Source organism: Oryzias latipes, chromosome 12, assembly GCF_002234675.1.
Source record: "Oryzias latipes chromosome 12, ASM223467v1".
Taxonomy (NCBI): domain Eukaryota; kingdom Metazoa; phylum Chordata; class Actinopteri; order Beloniformes; family Adrianichthyidae; genus Oryzias; species Oryzias latipes.
Window position 1 is genome coordinate 25,881,348 of NC_019870.2, and position 24,173 is coordinate 25,905,520.

At 41.1% G+C, this 24,173-nt stretch overlaps 2 protein-coding genes across 3 annotated transcripts in view; one reads left to right on the plus strand and one right to left on the minus strand.

Moving 5' to 3' along the window:
- LOC101167635 (histone-lysine N-methyltransferase EHMT1) overlaps positions 1-24,173 on the plus strand; it is a 52,973-nt gene that overhangs the window by 6,225 nt on the left and 22,575 nt on the right. The window contains exons 1-5 of one of the 2 annotated variants that reach the window (XM_020707860.1): positions 13,162-13,353; positions 16,201-16,282; positions 16,373-16,887; positions 22,200-22,410; positions 22,498-22,646. In XM_020707860.1, coding sequence (XP_020563519.1) covers positions 13,177-13,353; positions 16,201-16,282; positions 16,373-16,887; positions 22,200-22,410; positions 22,498-22,646 — 1,134 coding nt within the window. In that variant the 5' untranslated portion in view covers positions 13,162-13,176. Of the gene's footprint in view, positions 1-13,161; positions 13,354-16,200; positions 16,283-16,372; positions 16,888-22,199; positions 22,411-22,497; positions 22,647-24,173 lie in introns of those variants that run through there. The other variant, XM_020707861.2, reaches the window with a different exon arrangement.
- Positions 2,376-7,283, minus strand: LOC111948292. Its single transcript, XM_023960487.1, has 2 exons — positions 6,785-7,283; positions 2,376-4,830 (listed from the first exon to the last, which is right to left on the minus strand). Exon 2 carries the CDS (start codon positions 4,562-4,564, stop codon positions 3,260-3,262), a length of 1,305 nt encoding a protein of 434 aa, XP_023816255.1. The 5' UTR covers positions 4,565-4,830; positions 6,785-7,283; the 3' UTR covers positions 2,376-3,259.

Sequence of the window (24,173 nt, forward strand, 5' to 3'; positions counted from 1 at the left end):
TCAGGGTAGTTTAAACGTTCCTTCTGGAATACCCCCCTGGTCTCGACTGCTGTAAACTCAAATTAAAACATACTAAAAAAGACAAAAACAGATTTTCTAATTCTGCTTCCAGGTGATCGCATTTTACATTAAATCATAAAAAAACAGTATAAAATTTTGGATTATTGTTTTTTTTATGTGATTAATATTATAGCTGCAGATTTCCCATGAGGGACGGGGGCGGGAGATTCAGCACATCTGACGATCCGTATTTATACATAGATGACAGATGGAACAGCTTGTTGGTTTAGCATCAAAGCGTCTAGTAGAGCTGTGCGACAAAGCCAAAAAATAAAATCTTCGATTTGTTTCCATTCTAAATGCGATTTTTGATCTTAATCAACACCCCCCCTGCGTTTTCACTTTCTTTAACAAAAATTGCAACTGATGGATTACATTTACCTAAAACTATTTTATTTTAACATCTTCTGTGGATATTGGTTCCAACATAAAGTTAAACTAAATACAAGCTGTAAAAATGAGAGCTACCGCTAGCTTTAGCATCTCATATAGAGATATAGTAGAACACACTCGGCAGAGCGTTTTTGGTAGCAACAGCCCTGAAGCGGATTTTGCCGCTTGTGCCTTGATGCTCCAAGTGTGAAGGCACAACCTCAGCGATCAAAATTTCCAGCTTGGCTGGTAGTAAAAAATAAAATCTACCAACCAAATTATTCGATTATTTTTCAGCCTTGCGAAAGTAGCTCTATTTTGCTTCCTGCTCTTTGCGAGAGACCGGCGGACTGACTTTACTCGGAACAATGAAAGCGCTAGAAAGCAGAGAGCTGGAAAAATAAAATCTCGATTTCCCCCCAAATAAATCGTCTAAAACAAAAATTTTCGACCAGATTGATTTAATCGATTATTTGCCGAGTACAAGCGTCTAACAACAACGCTGTCTCCAAATCAACACTTTGTTAATCTGTCTGTTGCTGCTTGTAAGTGAAGCAGCTTTATCCTCCAGTTCTGACTGGAAACTGTTAAAAATCACTGCATGTTCTGCTGTTTCATCAGCTTAATCCAAAGGCTACACAGGTGAAGTAACTGTGGGGGTCGACCGTAACTCTTGTCCATTTATCATGTGTGCAGATGGTGGAGGCGGAGAGGACAAAATAAATTCACCAAAAAGAAAGCAAATTAACATTACTAATTTTAAGCAAACGTTTACTCGCTATGTGGCGACTAACGCTCTAACCTTTACTCGCCAAAGAGGAGAAAATACTCGCTACTGCCAAGTGTTAATTTCGGAGCCTTCAGAATAAGTCTATCGCGATCGACTTTTTCTACTATAGAGAAAAAGTTAAATCATAATATATTTAATTATCGTTTTATCACCCAGCCCTACTTGCAATAAGTGAGAACAAGTTCGGTAATTTCCGAATTATAAGCCGCCACTTTTGTCATACGCTTTCGACCATGCGGCTTATTCAATGCTGCGGCTAATTTATGGATTTATTTGACGGCCGGCCGCCGGGAGCACTCGTGCAGTCTCGGAGGGGAGATTGAATGCATTATCCTGCTTCCACCAATAAGCTTATTTGTTTTAGACACACCTACAAGCAGCCAAACAACATGGACCTCACTTCTGCTCTTAGACCCTTCAGTGATGGTTCAACAAAAAGAAACGCCCATGTCCAGCCGCATCCCACAATCCTTTGGTGCCATTAGACCCAACGTGCACGTGACCGCCACTACAATATGACGCAGCTTTCAAGTTAAAAGCAATCCTTAAAAGCAGTGTGAAAAAATCCACCATCACCAACGGGTGAGGTGCGCGCTTTTAAGTCACTGCTGCTCTCTTTTACTGGTATGTTTTTTTAACCAGCCCTGTTACTACCATAATATTGCTGTGTCACAGGCGGAAATAGAGGAGAGCTGCTCTCCCGTTCTCCCCTCCTTCTGCTGCCGCTCCGTGCTCCTTCTTAAACACGGACTCGGTTTCAGTACATATACATCCTCAATCTACAACACCGTGTGGCGACCTGGGGGCTAGCCCCACCTTAAGCCCCTAAGACTCATGCGAAGTGGATGTAAATTTCCTCACCATAACTGAGGGAGCTGTGAGCAGAAGTGCGGTGCATGCTGCTTGGCAGATGTGGGTGTGTTCAAATAAATGGGCTGACGCGCTGTTAGCTCCTCCCTCAACGAGACTGAAGGCAGTCTGTGGGTCAGGATAATCAGTGACGTGCCGATAGTGTTGGTAACAACATGTGGCTTGCATACAGGTGCGGCTTGTGTATGTAAAGTATGACTCAACCTCTGTTTTATGAAATAATTTTTGCAGGTTCGAGGGAGGTAGGCACTGAGCAGAAACAAATGACTCAAAGACTGCAAGCTAGAATAAAATGTGTCTTTTTATTCCCCGCTTCAAAACAGTCACACAACATAACACAGGAGTTTAAGCCATGCAGTTTCAACAGAAAACATTTCATCTGCCCCTACCGTGACACACGGACTGGAGAGCCAACAGTCCCGATAGAGTGGCTTGAAACAAAACTCCGGCTGGGCGTTCGTACGTAACCCACAGCAGACTCTGAATTAATTTGGGCTTCCTTATCTTTTATATTCTTTGATGAGCGTGAGGAAAAGGAGGGCCGGTCCCTTCCCGCAGGCTCACCCTGCACGTAGACTCATCCTATACCATCATAAACATGTCAGACTATCTTCTACAGAGCACTCCTTTTACGGGTCAGTAACAGGATAAAATTCTATATTAAACATTCCTTTTGGGGGTCAGTCATAGAAACATCATAAACATATCAAGACATTCTCCTTTTTTGGTTATTAGCAACATAGAACCTTATATAAGAGTACATAAGAGTTTACATAAGTATTCCTTTTTTGGATGGTCAGCCACAGAACATTATCTTTAATGCAGGGCAGAAGGCTCCCCCCCTGCCTACAGTGCATTATCCATCTCATTCCACCCCTTGGTCTGGGGCTGACCATCAATTAAGGAAATGATTCCCATCCCCGGCATGTGAATCCCAAGTAATAAAACGATATTCTCGTGCTCCTAAATAATATAAGCATTCATTCTGGATATGATGCACAACAAAATCAAGTAAATCTACCCGAGACGGAAAATGCCTGATGGTACGGCGATAATTACATGAAATCCAGTAATCATCTACAAAAATTTCCTGTTGACATGAAGGATCAAGGCGGACAGAATATTTTTCTGTTCCAAATGAATCATCTCTGGTAGATAGAATAATTTTCATTTGAAAGCCAAATTATAGATCAATTTAGAAACCTCGCGTCGCACGTGACGAATGTACACACAGGTTAGGATATTGCAAAGCGTCAAAACAGCGATAATAACTATTAATATGATCAAGGGAGGCACAACGGTTGTCCGAGCTGTTACAGACATCCCAGAAAAGATATCCCACCAGTGGTGCGCAGAGTGTTGTTCCACCATTCTAGCGGCATGTACCACCTTATTCTTTGTTATGACCGTGGATATCATGAGTCTGGAAACGTTGGACCTATAAGAATTGATTATCTTTTGGACGTCCGTGGAACGGTTCAGTGCGCATATGAATCGCTCCAGGGATACCTTCCATGGCATGTGAAGAACATTCCACTGCAACATGGTAAGGTGAGATTCTGAAGTAAAATTGGTCAATTGATAGGTCACATTTTTCCATTTCCAGATATTCACGTTCTTTAAACATCCAGAAAAAGGTGTCCACAGCAACATCGGATGGGGGTTAATCGTGGCTATACAGATAGTGTGGGGAGCTATCTGCCATAGCAAGTCAGAAGGTTTTTCTACATACCATTCGCATAGTGCCGTGTCTTCGGTTAAACATGGTTCTCGATATCTACTTGTCACTAAACAGGCCATCCCTTGATCCGTCTGATCACATGTACTAAGGTCATAGGTAAGATTAGTCTGTGGACTAAACCAGTCGCCTTTCAGGATCACATACCAATAACCTGTGAGGGTTACGACAGGCAAAACATGATACTTACATACTGGCGTATGTTCAGTAACATTCATTTGCACCCATCTGACAGTGCAAGCGGTAGCATTACATATGGTCTTCTCAGGATGTATGTGCAACCATAGTCCGTCAGAGATATTCCACAAATTCCTCCACTCGTGAGGATTGTTAGTTGTTACAATCCTCTTGAATCTGTCCTGTTGTAGACGTGCATGTAATCCTTGCACGTTACAGATCGTCATATCCAATGCTTTTGTCACATTTTTCAACACCGTGGCTGCCTCGTTAACCGCAGTCACAGTCCATCCAAACTGAGCGAAGAAAACTTTCGCCGCCTGCTGTTGGGTCAAGACAGTGGTTGGCATCCATGCACCCACAGAATGCAAGGCCTGTGAAGCATCTTGACCAGCGCTTGACAGCATAGAGCGAGTTACCTCCGTATTCGCAGTGTCAGACAGACCAAGGATTGTTCCAGCTCCACCCAGCAGGCTGTCATACCATGCCCGCTTTCGATGAACTCCATGGCAGGCAGGTATGGGTGGCATGGAGCACAGTCCAAGTGACATCCACATGATTTCTTTGTTGAGCCAGCTTTTGGCAGGTATTTATTACCGGAACCATGCAATCTGGAAGGGTTGCTTAATTACTGCAAGTCGTGTAGCTGGTGTTCCGCTGCTGCCGCAGCAGAGGCTGACGAGGACCAGGATAGCACCGAGTGCGTGGACCCCCATGCCCCATGAGCCAGTACTGCAACCTCCGTGGCGGAAGGACTGGCGTAGGGAGAGAACCATGGTTCTTAGGTGGTGACCGTCCGATCAGCAGTCTCCACGGGAACATCCTGTAAAATATGGTTACTTAACACACAAATTAATCTTCCCTCAAATAACATTTATTGGCAGGAACATTATCCCACTTATCTTCCCCAGGATACATCACAGTTAGTCAGTCCTGGTAAAACATCCATTCCAATTATCCATTCTTTAATGGGTGTTATTATAACGGAGTATTGCTTTATTGGCATATTTTCAATTTTTTTAAGGGCAGCGTTACTGTTTTACCCATCACTACGCACCCCCCTAACCCAGTCAATGTTACAGTTGAACCTTTAAATTTATGAGGGTTTCCATGTAGCAAGGTGGCTGCTGCCCCAGTGTCAATCAGAGCCACCACTGATTGAATTGATTTCTTCCAATAAATGTCTACCATGACATGGGGTCTAATGTCATCAGCAGACCATTTAACAGATCAAATTACTGGGGCTTGGCCTAATCCCTAATCAAAATTAGGGAGATCCAACAGATTTGGGTAAAGACGGCTTTTCTTTTTGTCTTTATTTTTACCCTTTTTTCTCTTTCTTTTTCTGTTTCTTTCTCTAGATGCTTTTGCTATTTGATAAGATTCGTCTTCATCCTCACTGCTTGAAGATTCAGAGGTTGACTCTTGTTGCTTTCGTTCGTTAGTTCTGACATCACTCTGTACTGAGCTTCTATCATCACTCAGTGTTTGAGAGTGTGTAAGAGACTGTAAAAATCCCTTAAAGTCAGCCCATTCTGCACAGGAGACTTTTAGCCCCCTTTTTCTGCACATTTCTCGCAGCTCCGCAGTTGGTTTCCCATCAATCTCTGAGAGAGGAACTCCCCCCTTCACTAAAGCTGACCAGATATCTCGAAGGGAGGGGCCACCGCCCTCCTCTGACAGTCTGACTATCCACAGGTCAAGAGGTTCATCCCCTTTTCTCCTCAACCTATTAACCAGATGAGCCACCTCCTCAGAGATGTAATCCTCCAAAGTTCTGGTTAAAACAGGCTGTGGTTGATCCTGTGGCACTGCTTCATACATTTGATGTCCGTGCTCATCCATAACAGGATGTCCATTAACGTCTGTTAATGGTCTCATTAAAGGAGGCACCTGTTGCTCTACACGGCGTCTCCTTATTACCGGATTAGCCCTAAGCGAGGGCCCTCCGTCACCCCACTCAAAAAATCCTACTCCTTCATGGGAGTCGTCCCAGATGTTGCCATCCCAGCTCTCAGGGTCCCAATCATCCCCGTTTCCGAGTTTAGCCATAAAGGCTCTGATTTGAGGCCCCTCGAGCTTGCGTGGAGGTTTATTATTTTTCCTCCTGTTTACTTTTGACACATGAGCAATGGCTCGCTCAGCCAGCCTGGCATGAGTTTGAGCCTTTATTTCTAACTTCATGATTTTTTGTTTCAGCAATGAAATCTCTGCTGTCTGCGCAGAGAGATCGTTTGCTTGCTGCAGCATCTGCGTCTCCTGCTGCATTCTCCTCTGATACTGATCTTTCCATGCACAGGCACACATCCACATGCGCCTCTGAGCCCCTCCCAACGGAGCTTTCGGCTGAACAGTAATGCGACGTAATGCAGCCAGCACGGCGGCTGGAGACCCGTCATCACACTCACTGGACCAGTCCTCTGATCGCCCTCCCCCGTCCCGCAGGCACATAGCGACCTCTTTCCACGGACCGGTCCATCCTGGACAAATATCTTCCTCTTTTTCCTCAGATTTTTTCTGGGTTTTCCTCTTAAACATTGTTTCTATTCAGTGTATCCTCCCACCAATTTGTTGATCCTGTTCGTGACGCCAAAATGTTTTATGAAATAATTTTTGCAGGTTCGAGGGAGGTAGGCACTGAGCAGAAACAAATGACTCAAAGACTGCAAGCTAGAATAAAATGTGTCTTTTTATTCCCCGCTTCAAAACAGTCACACAACATAACACAGGAGTTTAAGCCATGCAGTTTCAACAGAAAACATTTCATCTGCCCCTACCGTGACACACGGACTGGAGAGCCAACAGTCCCGATAGAGTGGCTTGAAACAAAACTCCGGCTGGGCGTTCGTACGTAACCCACAGCAGACTCTGAATTAATTTGGGCTTCCTTATCTTTTATATTCTTTGATGAGCGTGAGGAAAAGGAGGGCCGGTCCCTTCCCGCAGGCTCACCCTGCACGTAGACTCATCCTATACCATCATAAACATGTCAGACTATCTTCTACAGAGCACTCCTTTTACGGGTCAGTAACAGGATAAAATTCTATATTAAACATTCCTTTTGGGGGTCAGTCATAGAAACATCATAAACATATCAAGACATTCTCCTTTTTTGGTTATTAGCAACATAGAACCTTATATAAGAGTACATAAGAGTTTACATAAGTATTCCTTTTTTGGATGGTCAGCCACAGAACATTATCTTTAATGCAGGGCAGAAGGCTCCCCCCCTGCCTACAGTGCATTATCCATCTCAACCTCCTTAAATTGAGTAGGTGTGGCTTGTAATCAGGTGCGCTCTATGACCCGGAAATTACGGTAATCGATTTAAGGATTTTATGAATCCATATTGCATCACCTATTAAAAGGAACCACCATAGCTATGTTTTATTTATAAAAAAGAAGTCAGTAAGTGACTGCTTTCAGGTAATTGTTGTTTTCTTATAGATCCCTGGCAATGGGGAGCCTATGATTTACGGTTATGTCCAATATTCAATAAATGGTCTGAAGTAGGCCTGCCAAATAAATCGCAGATTTATCGTTATCGCGATATCAAGCTGTGCAATACGCATATCGCAAAAGATGGTAAAAATTGTGATAAACGGTAAACTTAAATGTGCTAAAACAATCTTATGGCAGCTTGACGTATCTAACAAATTAAGTAAATCCCTTTATGCATTTGACCAATCGGATGGACGCCTTCTAGGGTTCTGCCAACATCACGATGGAGAGACACCATCGTGATGCCACGCCCCCGCCACGCTGCGAGTCGACACCATAAGCCGAGGTCACATGTGCAAAATATCTCGATCGGATCAGTGGTCGCATTAGAATTCAACCGTGTGCATCGGCCCAGAAAAACTTTTTCCGATTAGAACAAACGTTCAAATGAGGCACACTTTCGGTCGGAATAAATCAGTTCCGCTGAGAGGCTACATACATAGATATCTGGCAGCTCCGTAATATCCTAGATGATCTTCTAAAAGTGCTTTTATTATTGTTACGGTCTTTTTAAAGCGCCTGTTCCCTCATCATTTTTATTTTAATCCGTGTGGTCAGTGCTTTTTTTGTTGAAGAACGGAGCTGGAAGAAGCCAGGACTAAGAGAGGCTAACGCGCGCTAACAACATTTAGCCTTTTATGAACATAAAATCCATGCGGGAAATGCTGCAATCTGAAGCTTGGCTGAACGTAAAAATGTAGGAATAACATCAGCCTTTATTTTGTTGGGACACGACTGGAAACACAAATCCACGTGATTGATTGAACGGTTTCTAAGGACTGAGCAACATTTCTGCTTTGAAAAGCTCACACACCGCCCCAAATCCGTTGTGTGAGCTGATGGTCCGAGCTCTGCCCGGACACACACTTTTACCGGAAGACCCGGTTCTCCTGAGTTAGGTAGGTTGTTCACCTAGAGCTGCGGGACGGATCGCAGTCCGAAGTCTCCGTAACAGCGCAAACGTAACAAAGCATCCTCCCTTCCCCCAAATAAAAAGTCCGACTGCTCTGCTCAGAGGCACGGTCGCTCGGTCCACTGGTCCACTTGACTAATCAAGTGCAGTAGCAGACTATTTCTTTTCTATTTTGTTTATTCTTATTTTTAGTTTTTTGTTAAAGTCACTTCCCTCAGTTTATACTGGATCATCGCGGATGAGTCATTAGTTGGGAAATTAAATAAATTAAGTAATAAAGTAAAATAAGAAATAATAATTATATAATAACAAAAAATTAAGAATAGCCATAATGGTTTACTGCAACATCCTCAACTGCCAATTTAAGGGACATCGCCCCACCCTAATGCCTTCACGTTGTTGATCAATCTGATGGAGCCCTTTAATGTTAGATCTTGGCCTCCTATGTAGACTAGGCTTAACTCTTATTTAAATTAAACTGTTGCATTGAAATGAAAATTGTGTTTTTGGTTGTTCTGCTATTTATATACCGCAAGTTATGTTGTCATTGCAATATTGATCACTAATATCGGATCCAATTCTAAATTTCGCCGTTTCCGTTTTGTGCCCAAATCCTAAGGTTTGCACCGCTTTAACGTTTCGCACCAAGCCTCTTCCAAATGTAGGTGGCAGACATGGGCTAGCAAATATTAGAGAAAGAAATTTCCATGAATGGTTTATACCAGGGGTCGGCAACCTTTTTTACTCAAAGAGCCATTTGGGACCGCCCCTAATAAAAAAGAAAGCACTCGGAGCCACAACCCGTTTTAACATCATTATATATATTATGCATGTACATATTATTCAAAGGTGCTCATTACGTCGATCGCTATCGATCGACCGGTCGATCTTCAATGACATTTGTGTAGATCGCGGGCCAGAAAAGATAAAAAAAAAAAAAAAAGTACTTCTTTAAAATCCACCAGCCAATCAAAATCCTCACTGAGAAGTACGGGACTTGATTGACATGTAGATTGGCCAATCGGACATCGTCTGAAGCATACGTCGCTGCAAATGCTCATGTTCTTTAAAGGATGATACCGCGGCCGCGTGTGGGCGGAGCTACTAGTTCTGGTCTGATCGCTGCATGGAGCGATGTGTTCATCAATGCATGGTAGACACTGAGAATGTGGAGAGATCAGGTTTATTATTTTGAAGAGTTCTACTTGGTAATCCTGTTTCCATGTTTGAGTTCATAAAATCATCCCAGGGAAAGTCTCTGCTTCAACTCCCGCAGTGAAAGCTGCGTCTCAATCTGACGCCCGTGTTTGTGTCTCTCTGACAGAGTTTGAAGCCAAAGACCCTCCTCCGCCTCTGTACCTGCTTTTACTCTCTACCTGTTCACCTGTTCACATCCTCTGCAGCTGAGATTTGTTTCCCCCGCGCTCCTCAGTGTGTCCTACACAGAGAGAGCAAAATACGATAGTCGGGTCGCTCCAGCGCCGCACAAGGATGAAAGAGCAGGACACAGGTGGGGGATAGAGCGGGTTAAGCAAATGAATGGAAGAAGGCGGCCCGCTGAAGAAATATTCAATATTGTACACATTTTATTATTAGTCTGAACTATCTTTTATTTAAAAAATCTTTTATCTTATCAGTCCAGTAGGAAAAAAAACATCAACAAAAGCTGTGTTGGGCAGTTTTTGGCTGGGTTTGGAGGTTTTCAGATGACTTTTGGGCTGGAAAACTGTGACTATCTGGCAACACTGGCGCGAACTCTGTCATCAGAGTTGCTCTCTGCCCCGCAGCACGTCAAGTTCCCGGCAGAAGATCAGAGTTATTGAAGCCGCCCCGCGTGTCTCTTCCTGCTATCAGCTCTGCAGTTCTCGCCCGATAAATACGAGCTCATTCATTAAGGAAGCTGTTTTTTACGTGGCACTCGCTTCGTGCGGAGCCAGCAGCGCTTTTGAAATGCCATGAAAAATGAACAAACTAAAACAAAATTTAATTATTATAAAATACTCATTATTTTCCAAAGTCACAGGGAGCCACAACAGAAGGATGAAAGAGCCACATGTGGCTCCGGAGCCATGGGTTGCCGACCCCTGGTTTATACCTAATAGCTTATACTTTTTATCACACCCACAGTCTCATTCAGCCATTGACACACAAATTCCTACACTGATGGCAGCTCCACTGCCTAACACAGGCGCCAACCTATAACTACCAGGAGCAACATAGGGTTTAGTGTTTTGCTTTAGGACACTTTGACACATGGAACCAAACCTGCAATCCTGTAATCAGAGGTCGACTTCTATGATCAGAAAATCTAGAAGCCCCTTACTGCTTGACTAATGTGAACAGCATAGGCTGAACACGCATCAAATACCTCGGTTTGTACGTAGCTTTTTACTAACAAAATTCAAGCAAAAGGCAAAGTGAAGCTAGATTTTTATGCGTTGTTTTTTAAGTCATAGTTTTTCGTGTGTGTTTCATTTACTTTGCCAGAGGTCTGCTGAAAAAAATTGTGAGTCTTTGTGTGTGGTGGTTTGTTTGTAAGCAATGTCCGTTGAAGTAGCATAAATTCATCGAGTTTATAGCGTACCGGCACCGATTTTGATAGATAAATGTTCTACATATTTGGTAATGTATGACGAGGTGGTGAACACGGAAAGTTGCCTGTGGTGTTGTCTTAGGTCGAGGTCGATTGCACATGGATTTGTTTTTTTGTCTTCTAGCTCAGTTTGCATCCACATTGGCACTTTTGGTCCTCAGTGGTTTCTTTTTCATACAGTCGATTGTGTTTAGTAAGTGTGAGGCTTGTCGCAAGTTTGGTGTGGGCCGAATAAATGAACCCTGGTCTACTTGAAAGCTAGCAAATAATCTAACAATTTTAAGGTGTTTATCTCTTAATGCGTTTCTTTTGATCTTCCTGATTAAAGGACAAATTCTATTTTGGACTTTATTCACTCTTGTAAAATTTGAAGTTAAGTTTAAATATAAGTAATAACAAAATAAAATAAACAGGATTAAGGTTAAGTGGCCAGGAAACGCATTTAACTAAAATTAAACAATTTACTCGCCCAAAATTAAATAAAACCTTCTTTATTTAAATGAAAGAACAACTAATAAAACAACTGAACTTATAAACATGAATAAAATGTTGTTCTTTTTTGTCTCAAATTAATTAAGCATGTTGTAATTATATATTTGTTCAAAGCTTGCTCTTGCACAAGCAAAAAAAAAATTTTTTTATGAATTACAATTTAGTAAGAAGGTCCTTTTATGTGGTTTTTATTAGGTTGACATGAAATAGCATTTTAATAAACTGGAGCAAAAAACAACTACCTGGGCAAATTTTCAACTAAATTAGTTGACAAAAAAAGCTGAAACTTTACATTTTTTGTGCCTCAATGATGTCAAAAAATGCACAAGATTGTGGTGAGACTGCAGATCAATTGTTGCAAATAAGATTGTTTATTAGTTCAATGATAACCGAGAGAAAATTGAATCTATTTGTGTTTGAAAATGTTAGTCAACAAGTTTTGCTTGCTGGTGCTAAACATGGGTGTTGCTACTTAGTATATTCAGCAACATGCTGATAATGTTAGCATGCATGTTTAAACAATGAACATGTCGAACAAAGACTTGATGAAATGGCATAGCCCCGTCCTACACAAGGACAGAAGTCTGCTCTATCTCTTTTGTTCAGGTTAAGGTCAGATCTGCTGTTTATGTGTGCACTAAAATTATTAAAAATTAATGAAAAGAATATGTGCCGTCAAACAATTGTAATGTAATAGATAATCTGTGTTTACACTGTAGCATTGCAGAGGTTATTTCTCTTCTGTTTGCATTGTGGAAATGGCCTGCCATTGTGGCCTTTGCGTGTTGTATTGCTCATGGTGTACAAACATACTCTGGTAATTTAGAACAGACTTGTCATTGTTAAGGTATGATACAAAAGAAGCAGCCGGAATTTCTCGATCTGCATTCCAGTCTCCCCTAGCATATCACCTGAGGGGGGAGCCTTTTTGTCTTTTGAACCATGTGGAACAGTTCTTCCAGTTTGGCTTTAACACTGATTTATGACATCAAAGGGTTAGAAATTCTTACAGATTTTCTGTCAGCTGTTGAAGTTGCTAAATGCGCAGTAATTTCAGTCGAAAATTTGAAGTCTTGATGTAAGATGTGGTATTTTTTCCTATTGATGTTTGGATGTTTTGACAACTCAGATTTTGATGGGAAAATTGAATATTAAATCTGTGCTTTTGTGTTGTTTGGCCTGAAGCGAGGTCATTTATTGGTCTAAGGCTTATTGGAGATAGAAGACTCCTGTTGAGAAGTTTAATGTTGGCAGCAGTTCCACTGATGACCACAGCTTTTAATCTTCTGCTCTTTATGTTTGGTGCTGGTTTTTGGTATAGAAGTGTTTTCTGCCCTAAACCGATAAAGCACAACGTGAACACAATAACACACAAAGAGGGGATGTAGATTAAAGATGAGTTTTTGAAGCACACAAAGCTGAACTTCATGTATCGGCAGAATGAGTGTTGGTCTGATGAGTCACATATAAATATGCTTATTCATTGATTGTGTGGGGTTTTAAAGGCATCTCAAGTACTCACCGTGCTTAGGTGTTGGAATTGTCCTTGGTGCCTTCAGTGTCTATGAGGACTTTGAGTTTAACAACAAGGATTGGGTTGGGAAACTGACTGAGCATGCTCTGTGGAGACACTCAGAGAGGAGGACCGACAGAGGGAGCCATTAGGTCACATGACCAGTGAGGTAAATGTGCATGCGGGGAAAGAAAAGGAAAAGAAGAGCAATCTGTTGGAGGCATTCTGGCACTCTCTTCCTCTGCCGTTCTTCAAACCCACACACTCTTCGTCACTCACTCTCTCTCTCTTTGACGCCGCCTTCTTCTCAATGGAGGCCATGAGAAGAAAGCAGGTATGATGCTTCCTGTAGGCACATAGGGGGGAAAAAAGACATGCTAGCTTAATGCTCTTCATTCTTGGTTTGTTTATGATGAGCTAAGGAGGATAATACACTTCATTGACTTCTCCATTTGGTCATATTCTGAACAAATCATGCAATTCAGTGTTTGTGTGTAAAATGCATTTAGAAGCAAAAACTGCCTTTGATTCTTGGCGTGGAAGGACGTACTCTATGTAGCTAATAATTGTGAGTGATGGCAGTGCAGATGTTTCAAAAGAGGTGATTTTACAGGAAGCTCCTAATGCATTGACACACCTGTGTTTGCTCTGTGACATGGTAAGAGGAGTCCCATCCACTGGAGATCTGGAATCGGCTTTGATTTCCAGAATACAAATCCTGACTTCTTTGTCACTCTCACCTTCTTTGCTCTCAGTTGAGTGTATGTAATGAGGCCCCTGTGGAGGTGATGCATGTGCAGCTCCGGAGCTGTCATCAGGAGAACATGTGTGCACATACGGCTGTAGATACGAAAAGTATATTTAATCGGAACAGACCTGCTGTTTGGTTGGAGATGGCTGCCGGAGCCCTCACTCACCCGGTGTACATGTTCCTAAGAGACGCTAAAACCTGCATTCCCTCTTTAATGTGTGTCTCTCTTGTAAATCAATTGAGATGAAAGCTGCTGTCAAATGTTGGTCATGTTTAAGGCTTTGACTTGTCACCGTTCTTAAATCATCACCATGCTGCTGTTTGATTCTTTGTATTCAACCTTTTGGTTTGTTTGCAAATTAGGGTAGTGTTGATGATGTCGGCTGGACGTTTTCCCTGCCAGTGGTCTTGGAGTTGGCCTGAGGTGAACTGGAGAGGAGACGTGACGGGAAAAACGGCAGCTTTTGTGACCGCACAGGCAGCAGCTTTAGAGTGTTTTCTTTTCCTTCTGGCTCTTTCTTTTATATTTGGAAAAGCAATCTTTCATTTCTTCAGAACAATACCCAGCACACAGATACATTCAAGGGGCATTTGCAAGACAAAGGGAACGTATTTGGTGTTTGGCTGGACAGCAACTGAGCAGTATCAGTTTCCCGGAGACGTAGGAAGTCGTGTCCTTGTATCAAGCGTCTCCAAACTGATGAGTTTAATGCCTGAGAGAAAAACGGTAGATGATTGCCTGTCTTTTGGGCGTTGACTCTCAGTGTCTGAACCTTGCAGGGTAAGAGTTTACTGTGAAATGCAGTTCTGCTCTGTGTTTCAACAGCTCTGACTTCTTTTAAGGTTTCTTGGAACAGATCTAAAGATAGGTCACATCAGTATGAACGCCCAGGCCTTCACAGCTAACATGATATTGTAGGCATAGCAAAAGACTAGGCTGCTCAAATAATTGAAGGCCTTTAGAATGGCATGGTGATTGACATAAAGGGGGTAGATCATCTTCATGAAATGAAAAGTAGGGTTTACATTAAAATGTAGTTCTTAACCATTGGATTTGCAGTTTTTCTGATTTTTCTTTGATGTCACATTTGCTGATCCATTGGAAAGACCTGGGCAGCTCTCACAGCTTTGGCTTCACATTTGGTGCTCGGTACAGCAGCTTCCATGTTCCCATCCACAGGCCTCCAGGCCCTTCCAATCCCCCTCTAGTGGAAACCTGCTGCAATGGCCGCGCTATGTCAGTAAACAGTCTGGTTGCGAAATGGCGGAGATCTGCAGACAGCCTTCTCTGCCTCCCTTCCCCCCTCTCTGCTCTGTCTCCTTTGTGAGCGTTCCACCTTTCACCACTAGGGGGAGAGAAGAGACTGGTGTTGCAGTATTTTGATTTTCCCAACTGGCTTTCCAATGTGTGAAATGCGGGACCCAAAGGCTTCTTCTTCTCCTCATGTGCACACCGCTCCTTCCTGTAGATGCTGCACCAGGCAGGACTGTCCCAGACCGGTCGGTCTTTGGCAAACATCCTCCACTCCTGTGCTTGCAGGGAAGCAGTAGGCCAAATCTGTTAGCTTTTTAGACAAAGTGCTTGCTAGAATTTGTTCAAAGAGTGATTTGGGTTGTGTCCTGATGGATCCTTGAGTTGGGAGTTTGGTTGGTGAATGTGCAGATTCTTCAACTGGCTTTCTTTTATTTTAGTTCTCTTGTTTGAAATGAAAAATGTTGCATTTTATGGGGAAAATCTGATTTATAGGCTGATTTTTAGTTCTAGCTAAATATGACCCCTGCGCCCAGTTAACATTTTACACTGCTGGGAATGAGGGGCTGAACGTGCGTCTGATCATCTGAAATAGGTCAGTGTTTCTTTGAAGTTTCAACTGAAAGGCTGCCGAAGATGGAATAGTTTTTGAAGAGGCGGCTGGCTTTGGGAGGCAAAGCCTTAAAGAAAGCACCAGTGAGTTACCCGGGCCTCCCCAGTCCTCTGGGGCCTCTGGAAGGCCCGGGTTTGCTGATCAGTGGGTGGTTGAGTTTTTCTTGCCTCTACGTTTCTACTAGGTGGTTTTTCAGACTTAAAGACAAGCAATGAACTTGTGCAGAGCTGTCTTTGTCTAACTATTATCTTTTATCCCCCACCACTTCACAGATGTTTGTTTTACATAACGTTTTTAAATAAAAGAAAAGCTTAAAGTCTGTACAATGAGCTGAAATTGTGTTATTGCTTCAGTGGAATTTCTTGATTTTTTTTTTTTTTTTTTTTAAATAGTTTTTTCTGTTGTTATGCTGTATATTCAGTATGTTCAGGTCTGGTTTGTGCAAGCTACTTGCTAAGCAATCAATTCATAATTCACAAACATGTAAATAATATTCCAGTGGTAAATGCAGGTTTTTCGCTTCATGTACTTTCTTACTTCATGTACTTGTACTTTCTTCCGCCAGCCCGCTGGTCTAGCCGTGGATCGGTCTGGGTCCTCAACGAAAGAGGAACTGGATCCAGCAAGCGATGGAGAAGAAATGTCAGGTACCACATCAAAAACACTTGAACACGTCATGTTCATTTTTGTAATTTAGTGACTAATTTTTGCCTCATGCTTTTGGGTTTCATGCTCAGGTGGAGTTGAGGAGGTACCAGGCAGGATGTCCCCTCCAGGCACAGAGGCGATGCTCAATGGCAATGAGTTTGACGACACAAGGCACAAGAACCTGACAATTAGCAACAATAAGACTGCACTGTTGGTGAATGAGAATGGTATGTCTGACACGGAGCCACCCCACGGTTCTGTCACTGGAAGCAATGGATTCATTCTGGCAAAGCAGCAGCAGCAGGACGGCAGCGCAGCTGCAGTGAACCCTGCTTCAGGAGTTTCCCCTCACAGGACTAGCTGGTCACCTTTGGGCCAGGCAGGAGGGGGACCCATAGCCAAACCTGCCCCTACTGCGCTATCGGGGTGTGGGCGGGACCCAGGCGCTTTAAGGACTGCCACTGGTACGGGGACCACAACAGGGCAGGGAACGTCGGACATTAAAAATGGCACAGTTTCCAGTCCCACCTCACCTTCAGGTCCTGCTACCGTACACAGAGCACGTAAAACCATGTCCAGACCTGCTGTCAGCCCGGCACAGAAGGTAACCCTGAAATCTGTGGCTTTGTCTAACAAGTAAGACTTTATGTTTTTTGCTGAGCCCGAGGTTTTAGAATGAAACTCCCCACTAATGTGACGTAATCCAAAAACTTAATCAGACACCATTAGATATGATTCTGAGCGAGCAGCACAGTCTTAATGCTTTTAAAGCTTTTTATTAAAGTGCTAGTAAATCTATTTATGAGAAGGAGCCAGGTGAGTCCAGGCATAGCTGTCTTAGGATGTGCCTGTCCCACAAAGAAAGAAAAACATCAAACTGCATTACATTGAAACAATTTTGACATTAAAATTGCCATCTAGCCCTATTTTACCAATCTATCTGTCTTTTATTGATAATAATAAAAATAACTAGAAGGAGCTGCTTTTCCAGAAGAAAATGCAGGGTTGAATGCTATATTCCTGAACGAAAATGAAACTTAAAGGGTAATAATTGGCAACAAATAAAGGAAGAAATGATTAAAGTTTACCATAAATAAAGGAAAAACAGCACAATAACAAAAAAAGATATCTTTGTGAAAATTGCCTGCGCCAGGTGTTGAATTGGCGACCTTGTGCATCACAGCCAACACGCCATGCCATGACATCACCAAGCAGATACAGTGGACAGGACATGTAATCAATATAATCCTGGAAAATCTTTAAAAAATGTTCAAGGATTTGATGGATCACAAGTCATAACTGCAAAAACTGAAAGAGCTACACATTTTAATAGTTGAATGGTTAAAAAAGATTAGGAGTTAAACGCCAAAAAATGGCGGAAGATACTATATTAGCCCAGAAGAAAAACAGGGTTCAATGCTATATTTCTGAATGAAAATGAAACTCAAAGGGTAATAAATTGCCAAAAAATAAAGAAACAAAGACATGATCAAAGGTAATCATAAATAAAGTGAAAACAGCACAATAACAAAAATGATATTTTTGTGAAAAATGCCAGTCTTGATTGACCTGGTGTGTTTCTGCACCAAGGATTCCCCATGTGTGTCAATGGAGGCAAAAATCCTGGAATATCTAGAAAAGTTAAAAGATTTGAAGGACCAAAAGTCATAGCTGGAAAAAGCTGAAAGAGCAGAACATTTCATTAGTTGAATGATTAAAATATCTGAAAAATTGTAGAAGGAGGTAAGCGGCAAAAAATGGCAGAAGATACTATAATAAAGAAAGACAAACAGGAAAACACTGGATTGAATGCTTAAAGCATTCGGACGCTTTTTCAGATGCTCAAAGCGCTTACAATGTGTCCATTATTCATTCGCTCCTCGTTCATACTTGCTAATGGTAACCACTGATGTAGCCACAGCTGCCCTGGTGCAGACTGACGGAGGCGTGGCTGCCAGTACAAACCAATACCCTCTGACCATCACCAGGACATTCATGCACATTCACACACCAGGGGAGCTGCACCGAAGGCAGGGAGGGTGAAGTGTCCTGCCCAAGGACACAACAACCGTTCACATTGGCCAACCGGCTCAACCGCCTAAGCCACTACCGCCCCAAAAAGTTTCTTCTCAGCTGCTTCAATGCCCTTCAAAATAAAGCTGAGTCTAGTCAGGTGCATCAGGCTTTTTTGTGACTGCCTGTTTTATGCCTGCCTTTACTTGGCAGATAAGTTAATGCATTTTTAGTTGGGAGATTTTAAAAAGGGAGATTTATTAATGCATCACAAAAAAAGAAAAAAAAAGATTTTTCCTAATTTTTTTGTCTTTTGTTATTTTGTAAAACACAAATCATATATGGAACCAAAACCAAATCATGACCCAAAAATCAAGGTTTGAACCGATAAATTGGAAGAGTGAATCGTGGCAACCCTTGTGTAAACTATTTGGAAATGAATTGATTTCTGTTTTAGATTGAAAACCATTCTACTTTCTAAGTTTAAAATGTGTTTTTAAAGTGTTTGCTTTCAAGTCCAACTCCAATCTTCTTTTGATTTAATATATTTCATTTAGATTATGCCATTTTTAGGCAAAAAAAAACTAACAAAAAAACCTGTTAATTTTCTTGGACAAAGTTTGTGCAGAGTGGCAGTAGTACATTAGAAATTTGCCACTGAGTTGTGTGCGGAAGTTAATCTCCGCAGATATCCCATCATCCCTTTGTTTTCATTCTCCCTTGCTAGCTTACAGCCTCTCACAACTTCGTTAGCGGTGCAACAAACATGGTGAGTAATATTGCAGCCATCCAGCTGTACAGTTTAGAGCAGGGGTCACCAACCTTTTTGAGACCGAGGGCCTATTTCATGGGCAATAAGTGGTATGAAGGGCGCAACTAAAAAAACCCTAGCCCCCCCGCCCCCCCCCCCAAAAAAAAAAAACAAAAAAACAAAACAACGAAAAAACAAAACACAATCTGAGTACTTCCTTTTGTGTGACCCATTTTTATTTCCTCATTTTACACACAAAAACGTGCATGAATTTTCTAGACTCGTATTACAGGGGGGTTTAAAGTCAGTTGCAGAGGGGGCCTAAATCCAAAACACACTTTAAGTTGCAGCCAAACAAGATAAATATTTATTGAACACACTAAAGCTAAACTTTTAAACCTTTAAAACTTTAACTTAATTTTAACTTTTTAAACATAAATGTGAATAAAAACAGACAGGAATGTAAATCCAGAATTATAAATATCTTCTGTCAAATGATGAAAATATGAACAAACAAAGCCAGGAAATATGAATAATTAGAAATAATAAATCAAATTGTTCCATTTTCTTTGCTCTTTTGTCATTTTCTTAGAGCTCAACTCCTGACATCATTTTTAGCAATAAGTTCATTTCTGCTTGGTGTGTGATGTTCTGTGAGAGTCTCTGGTCCTGTGTGTGTGTCTTTGGTCCTGTGTGTGCGTCTTTGGTCCTGTGTGTGTGTGTCTTTGTGAAACATATCAGAGGGATGTGATTATTTAAAAACCTGTTATTGTGAAAATCATGTTTAGGTCTCATAAAACATTAAAAACTAAATCACAGAGCTCATCACTGGGATTACTCCAAAATTATTTGGCATTTTTCTAATTTAGTGCAACACCAACAGCAAAAATCCTCCAAAATCCTCAATATTTTCATAAATAAATGATCTTTTGTTTATTTATGGTCTGAAAAAGCGCAGCTGTTTTCTAGCCTGCATTACCTGCTGTCTTTATTTATAAGTAATCACCAAATAAACAACCGTAAAAAGAAATTTATATGGAAAATACAGACAAGTATTGTAAATGTCCGCAATAATTAGTGAAGAATGACATTATTAGAATGAGCTGAGTCATTTAAGCCACCCTATGATCCAGGTGTTGCGCAACGGTGTCCATGCGACGTTTCACCTCGCAAGCTGCGCCCACTATCCCTCCCCCTCTCCTCCTCACACACACACACGCACGCCTTTTTCTCAAAGGCGGGAGTGCCGATTCGCAAGTTTCAGGCCGTTCCATACTCTGCCATAAATTTCACGATAGCAGAACTAAAGTGCATCAGTTACTAATAGCAAGCACTGAATCACCACCCCTACTATCCAGGCCGCTACTGTTGAGCTCAAGTCTTGATTCACCATCCTCTTACTTAGAAGCAGCTCCACTGGACATCTGCTACCCATGCCTCATGTAACATACAACCCCCGTTTGTCAAAAATGACACTCACATAAGTTAGCGGACAATCATATCTGTCCGTTTATTTTGAGCACACCCACCACCAGCCAAACAGCATTAACTTCACTTCTGCTCACAGCTCCCTCACTTATGGTGAGCCATTTAACACACCAAGATTCCCCACTTCCCATGAGTCTTAGAAGCTGAAGGCGGGGCTAACCCCCAGATCGCCACAATATATTGATTTGCTACATGAGCAGTGCTATTTTTGGAGCATTCCCGTCAAATGATATTTACCCTTCCAATCCTTTTTTATATTCTGGCTTTAACTGGGACAGTGAACTTTGTGTCTTTTGTGGAAATGATGTAGAAACTGTGGAACATCTTTTCTTTGAATGTTTTCATGTAAAAAAGTTTTGGTCTTCTTTTTAATAATTGGCTTTAAGCCAAAAAAAAATCATCATTGACCCTTTAAATTGGAATACAATTAAAATTTGATTACAAGTAATTGACAAAAATCTGGATTACTCAACTGTCTCAACCTATTCTCTAAATCTTTACATTACATGAATCATAAGAACGCCCAGAAATTGTGTAATTTATTTGATATATTTAAACTTTTGTAATAGACCCTTACTTTATTATTTCTTAAGTTATATTTGTTTTCATATTTGTTTTTTTTGTTTACCTTTATCTCAGAAATAATATTGTTGTCATTGATATATATGCCGTGGTTGTTTGTTGAATATTTGCTTCAATTAAAAAAAAAAAAAAAAAAAAAAAAATAAAAATAAAAAACATTTTTTGGGGTGCATTCCCTGCGGGCGCCACAAGGGTGCTCGCGGGCGCACTGGCGCCCGCGGGCACAGGGTTGGTGACCCCTGGTTTAGAGCCAGATTCCAGCTCAGAAAACAAAGACGTACATTTGTCTGCAAGTTGATGCATCAGAATAGAGCAGAGCAGGGAACTTGTGGCACGCACATTTCAGTTTCTGTCATAATTTAGAGCTTTTCCCATCTGCTTTTTTTTTCATCTACTTTTCATTCATTACAATTGTAAACAAGAAATAATCAGAATGCAGTTTTAATTTAAATAGCTTTATATGTGTCCTTCATCATGAGAAAAATGCCACCAGAAACATGCTATAAACACCCAAAACATGATTTCCATTGGAGTTGGTCTTAAGGGTTATTTATAACCCTTCTGCACAAATGGATTTTACTGACAAATCCATTTGTGCAGAAAACTTTTTCTACAAATGTTATAAAAATGTTGTAAAAATGTTTTTTAATAGAATCAGTTAAAGAATGAAATAATAAACAGCAGCTGAAAGAAAAAGTCCTCATTGTTGATATAACATTTCCATCACTAAATATGAATAAGGTGTGAATGAATAGTGGATGCACATTGTAAGCACTTTGAGCATAAAAATCCTTTCCATTATAATAATAATAATAATAATTCTTATTATTGTTTCTTTGGTTTTAAATTGTTTGTTAGCTTAAAAGGATATAAATCTTGTTTCCTGGATGCTGTTGAATCATGATTTGCAAACTTGGAAATGAATTATGCCTGAAACACATTGTCTTTTTTCATATTTCTAATATTTAAATGTCTGTAAAAACTGGACAAACCCAAAACTGCTGGTTTTGTTGACAGTAGCAGACTTTGAATTTAACCATGAAGTGCAGTGAAGAAACAGCTTTTCATTTCTGTCTTCTCAGCTTCTTAACAAGGAGCTGCGTGAGGCAAAGAACGCCAAAATGGAGAATATTTGTGCAGCGGACGCACAGCAGCTTCCCGCTCGGTCTCATCTACCTCAGAATCCATCTGATACGCCATCTTCAGAACAAACCGCTCCATTAACTCCACCAGCAGTTACTGCAGAACCTGCTGCGTCTTCGGCTTCTCCAGCTGCCTACAAGCTCCAGCTAGGTGAGACGCACTCAGGTGACAGCTGAGACTGACGTCTTAGAGGAGTCCTAGGTGCATCACTTTAAATGTTGTTCTGCGGTCATGTAGGGGCATTCTCGTCAGGATTGTCATCTCGGAAAAAGAAGAGGAGGATGGGAACATACAGTCTGGTTCCCAAAAAGAAAACCAAAGTGCTAAAGCAGAGAACTGTACTGGAAATGTTTAAGGAACTGCAGCAATCTGCCAAGAGCCCCCAGGTAACGGCATCTCTTCATCTCCCCTCTTAGTAACGTAGAATTGGAGGAAATTTTGAAAACTTTTGGGGAAAATAAAAAAAAAACATGCATCTTTTCTCTTTGTAACAAAAAAACAGTCTGAAAATGTCTCTTGGTTAGTTAGAAGGTTTCATTTATGTGGAACTACAGATGAAAGGTTTGCAGACAATAAACTAATAAAACAAATTAATCTGAAGAAGTGAAACAAGTCGGATTTATTGACGAAAATGAAAAATGAGTTGCAATAATTGAAATGTGAGTAAATAAATGTCAATCTGGTCATGTCCACATCAGCATTTTCACTTGTTTGGAAGTATTTTTCAAACAATAAAAACTGTTTCTAACGGACTATCCTAGCTATCCTAGCTAGCCACTTTGATCTTAATGAAAGAGCAGGACCTCCAGATACATATTGCATCATCTACATAGTTATCTGGTTTGATACTAGTTTGATAATAGTCAACCAGGTGGGGCCAGAACTGAGCTCTGATGAACTCCACATTAATTTGATATGTCATACACAGATTTTAAACACCCTTTTTTTAAGCCTTTTGAGAAAAATATGTCTGGTCAATAGAATTAGAAGCAGCTAAAAATGAGTATGCGAGTCACAATTTCCCCACAAAATGTGTTCTTCCTGGATGTTCTAATATTCCCTGGTGGAATGAAGTATTCTTAACATTTTTTGGACTTAAGCTGTACATAGGCTCCAGAAGATTGTGTAATAGTTTTTGCCAATAAATAGAGCAAATTTTCCAAGAACTTTCAACAAACGTCTCCCACTATTTGTGCAGCACACCTATGATAACATTATTTATGCAAAACTTAATCTGTAGTTTCGACAGTTCAACAGGTAAAATGCACAATATTTGTCCCATTTCTAAGTCTACATTTTTCATAAAGTTTAAATTTCTTTCCAGTCTTTCCTTCTCAGTGCTGCTTAGTCTTCAGTTACATTTAACCACAAACGGTTAAAAAAGATTTCTCCAAAGAAAAATGTCTTATTGAATGGCAAGTTATAGTGGCTTGCGAAAGTATTCGGTCCCAGTGACCTTTTCAACCTTTTGCCACATTTCAGGCAAACATAAAGATATAAAACTGTAATTTTTAGTGAAGAATCAACAACAAGTGGGACACAATCATGAAGTGGAATGAAATTTATTGGATATTTCAAACTTTTTTAACAAATAAAAACTGAAAAATTGGGCGTACAAAGTTATTCAGCCTTAAGTTAATACTTTGTAGCGCCACCTTTTGCTGTGATTACAGCTGTAAGTCTCTTGGGGTTTGTCTCTCAGTGTTTTCACATCAAGAGACTGACATTTTTGCCCAGTCCTCCTTGCAAAACAGCTGGAGCTCAGTGAGGTTGGATGGAGAGCGTTCGTGAACAGCAGTTTTCAGTTCTTTCCACAGATTCTTGATTGGATTCAGGTCTGGACTTGGACTTGGCCATTCTAACTCCTGGATATGTTTATTTGTGAACCATTCCACTGTAGATTTTGCTTTATG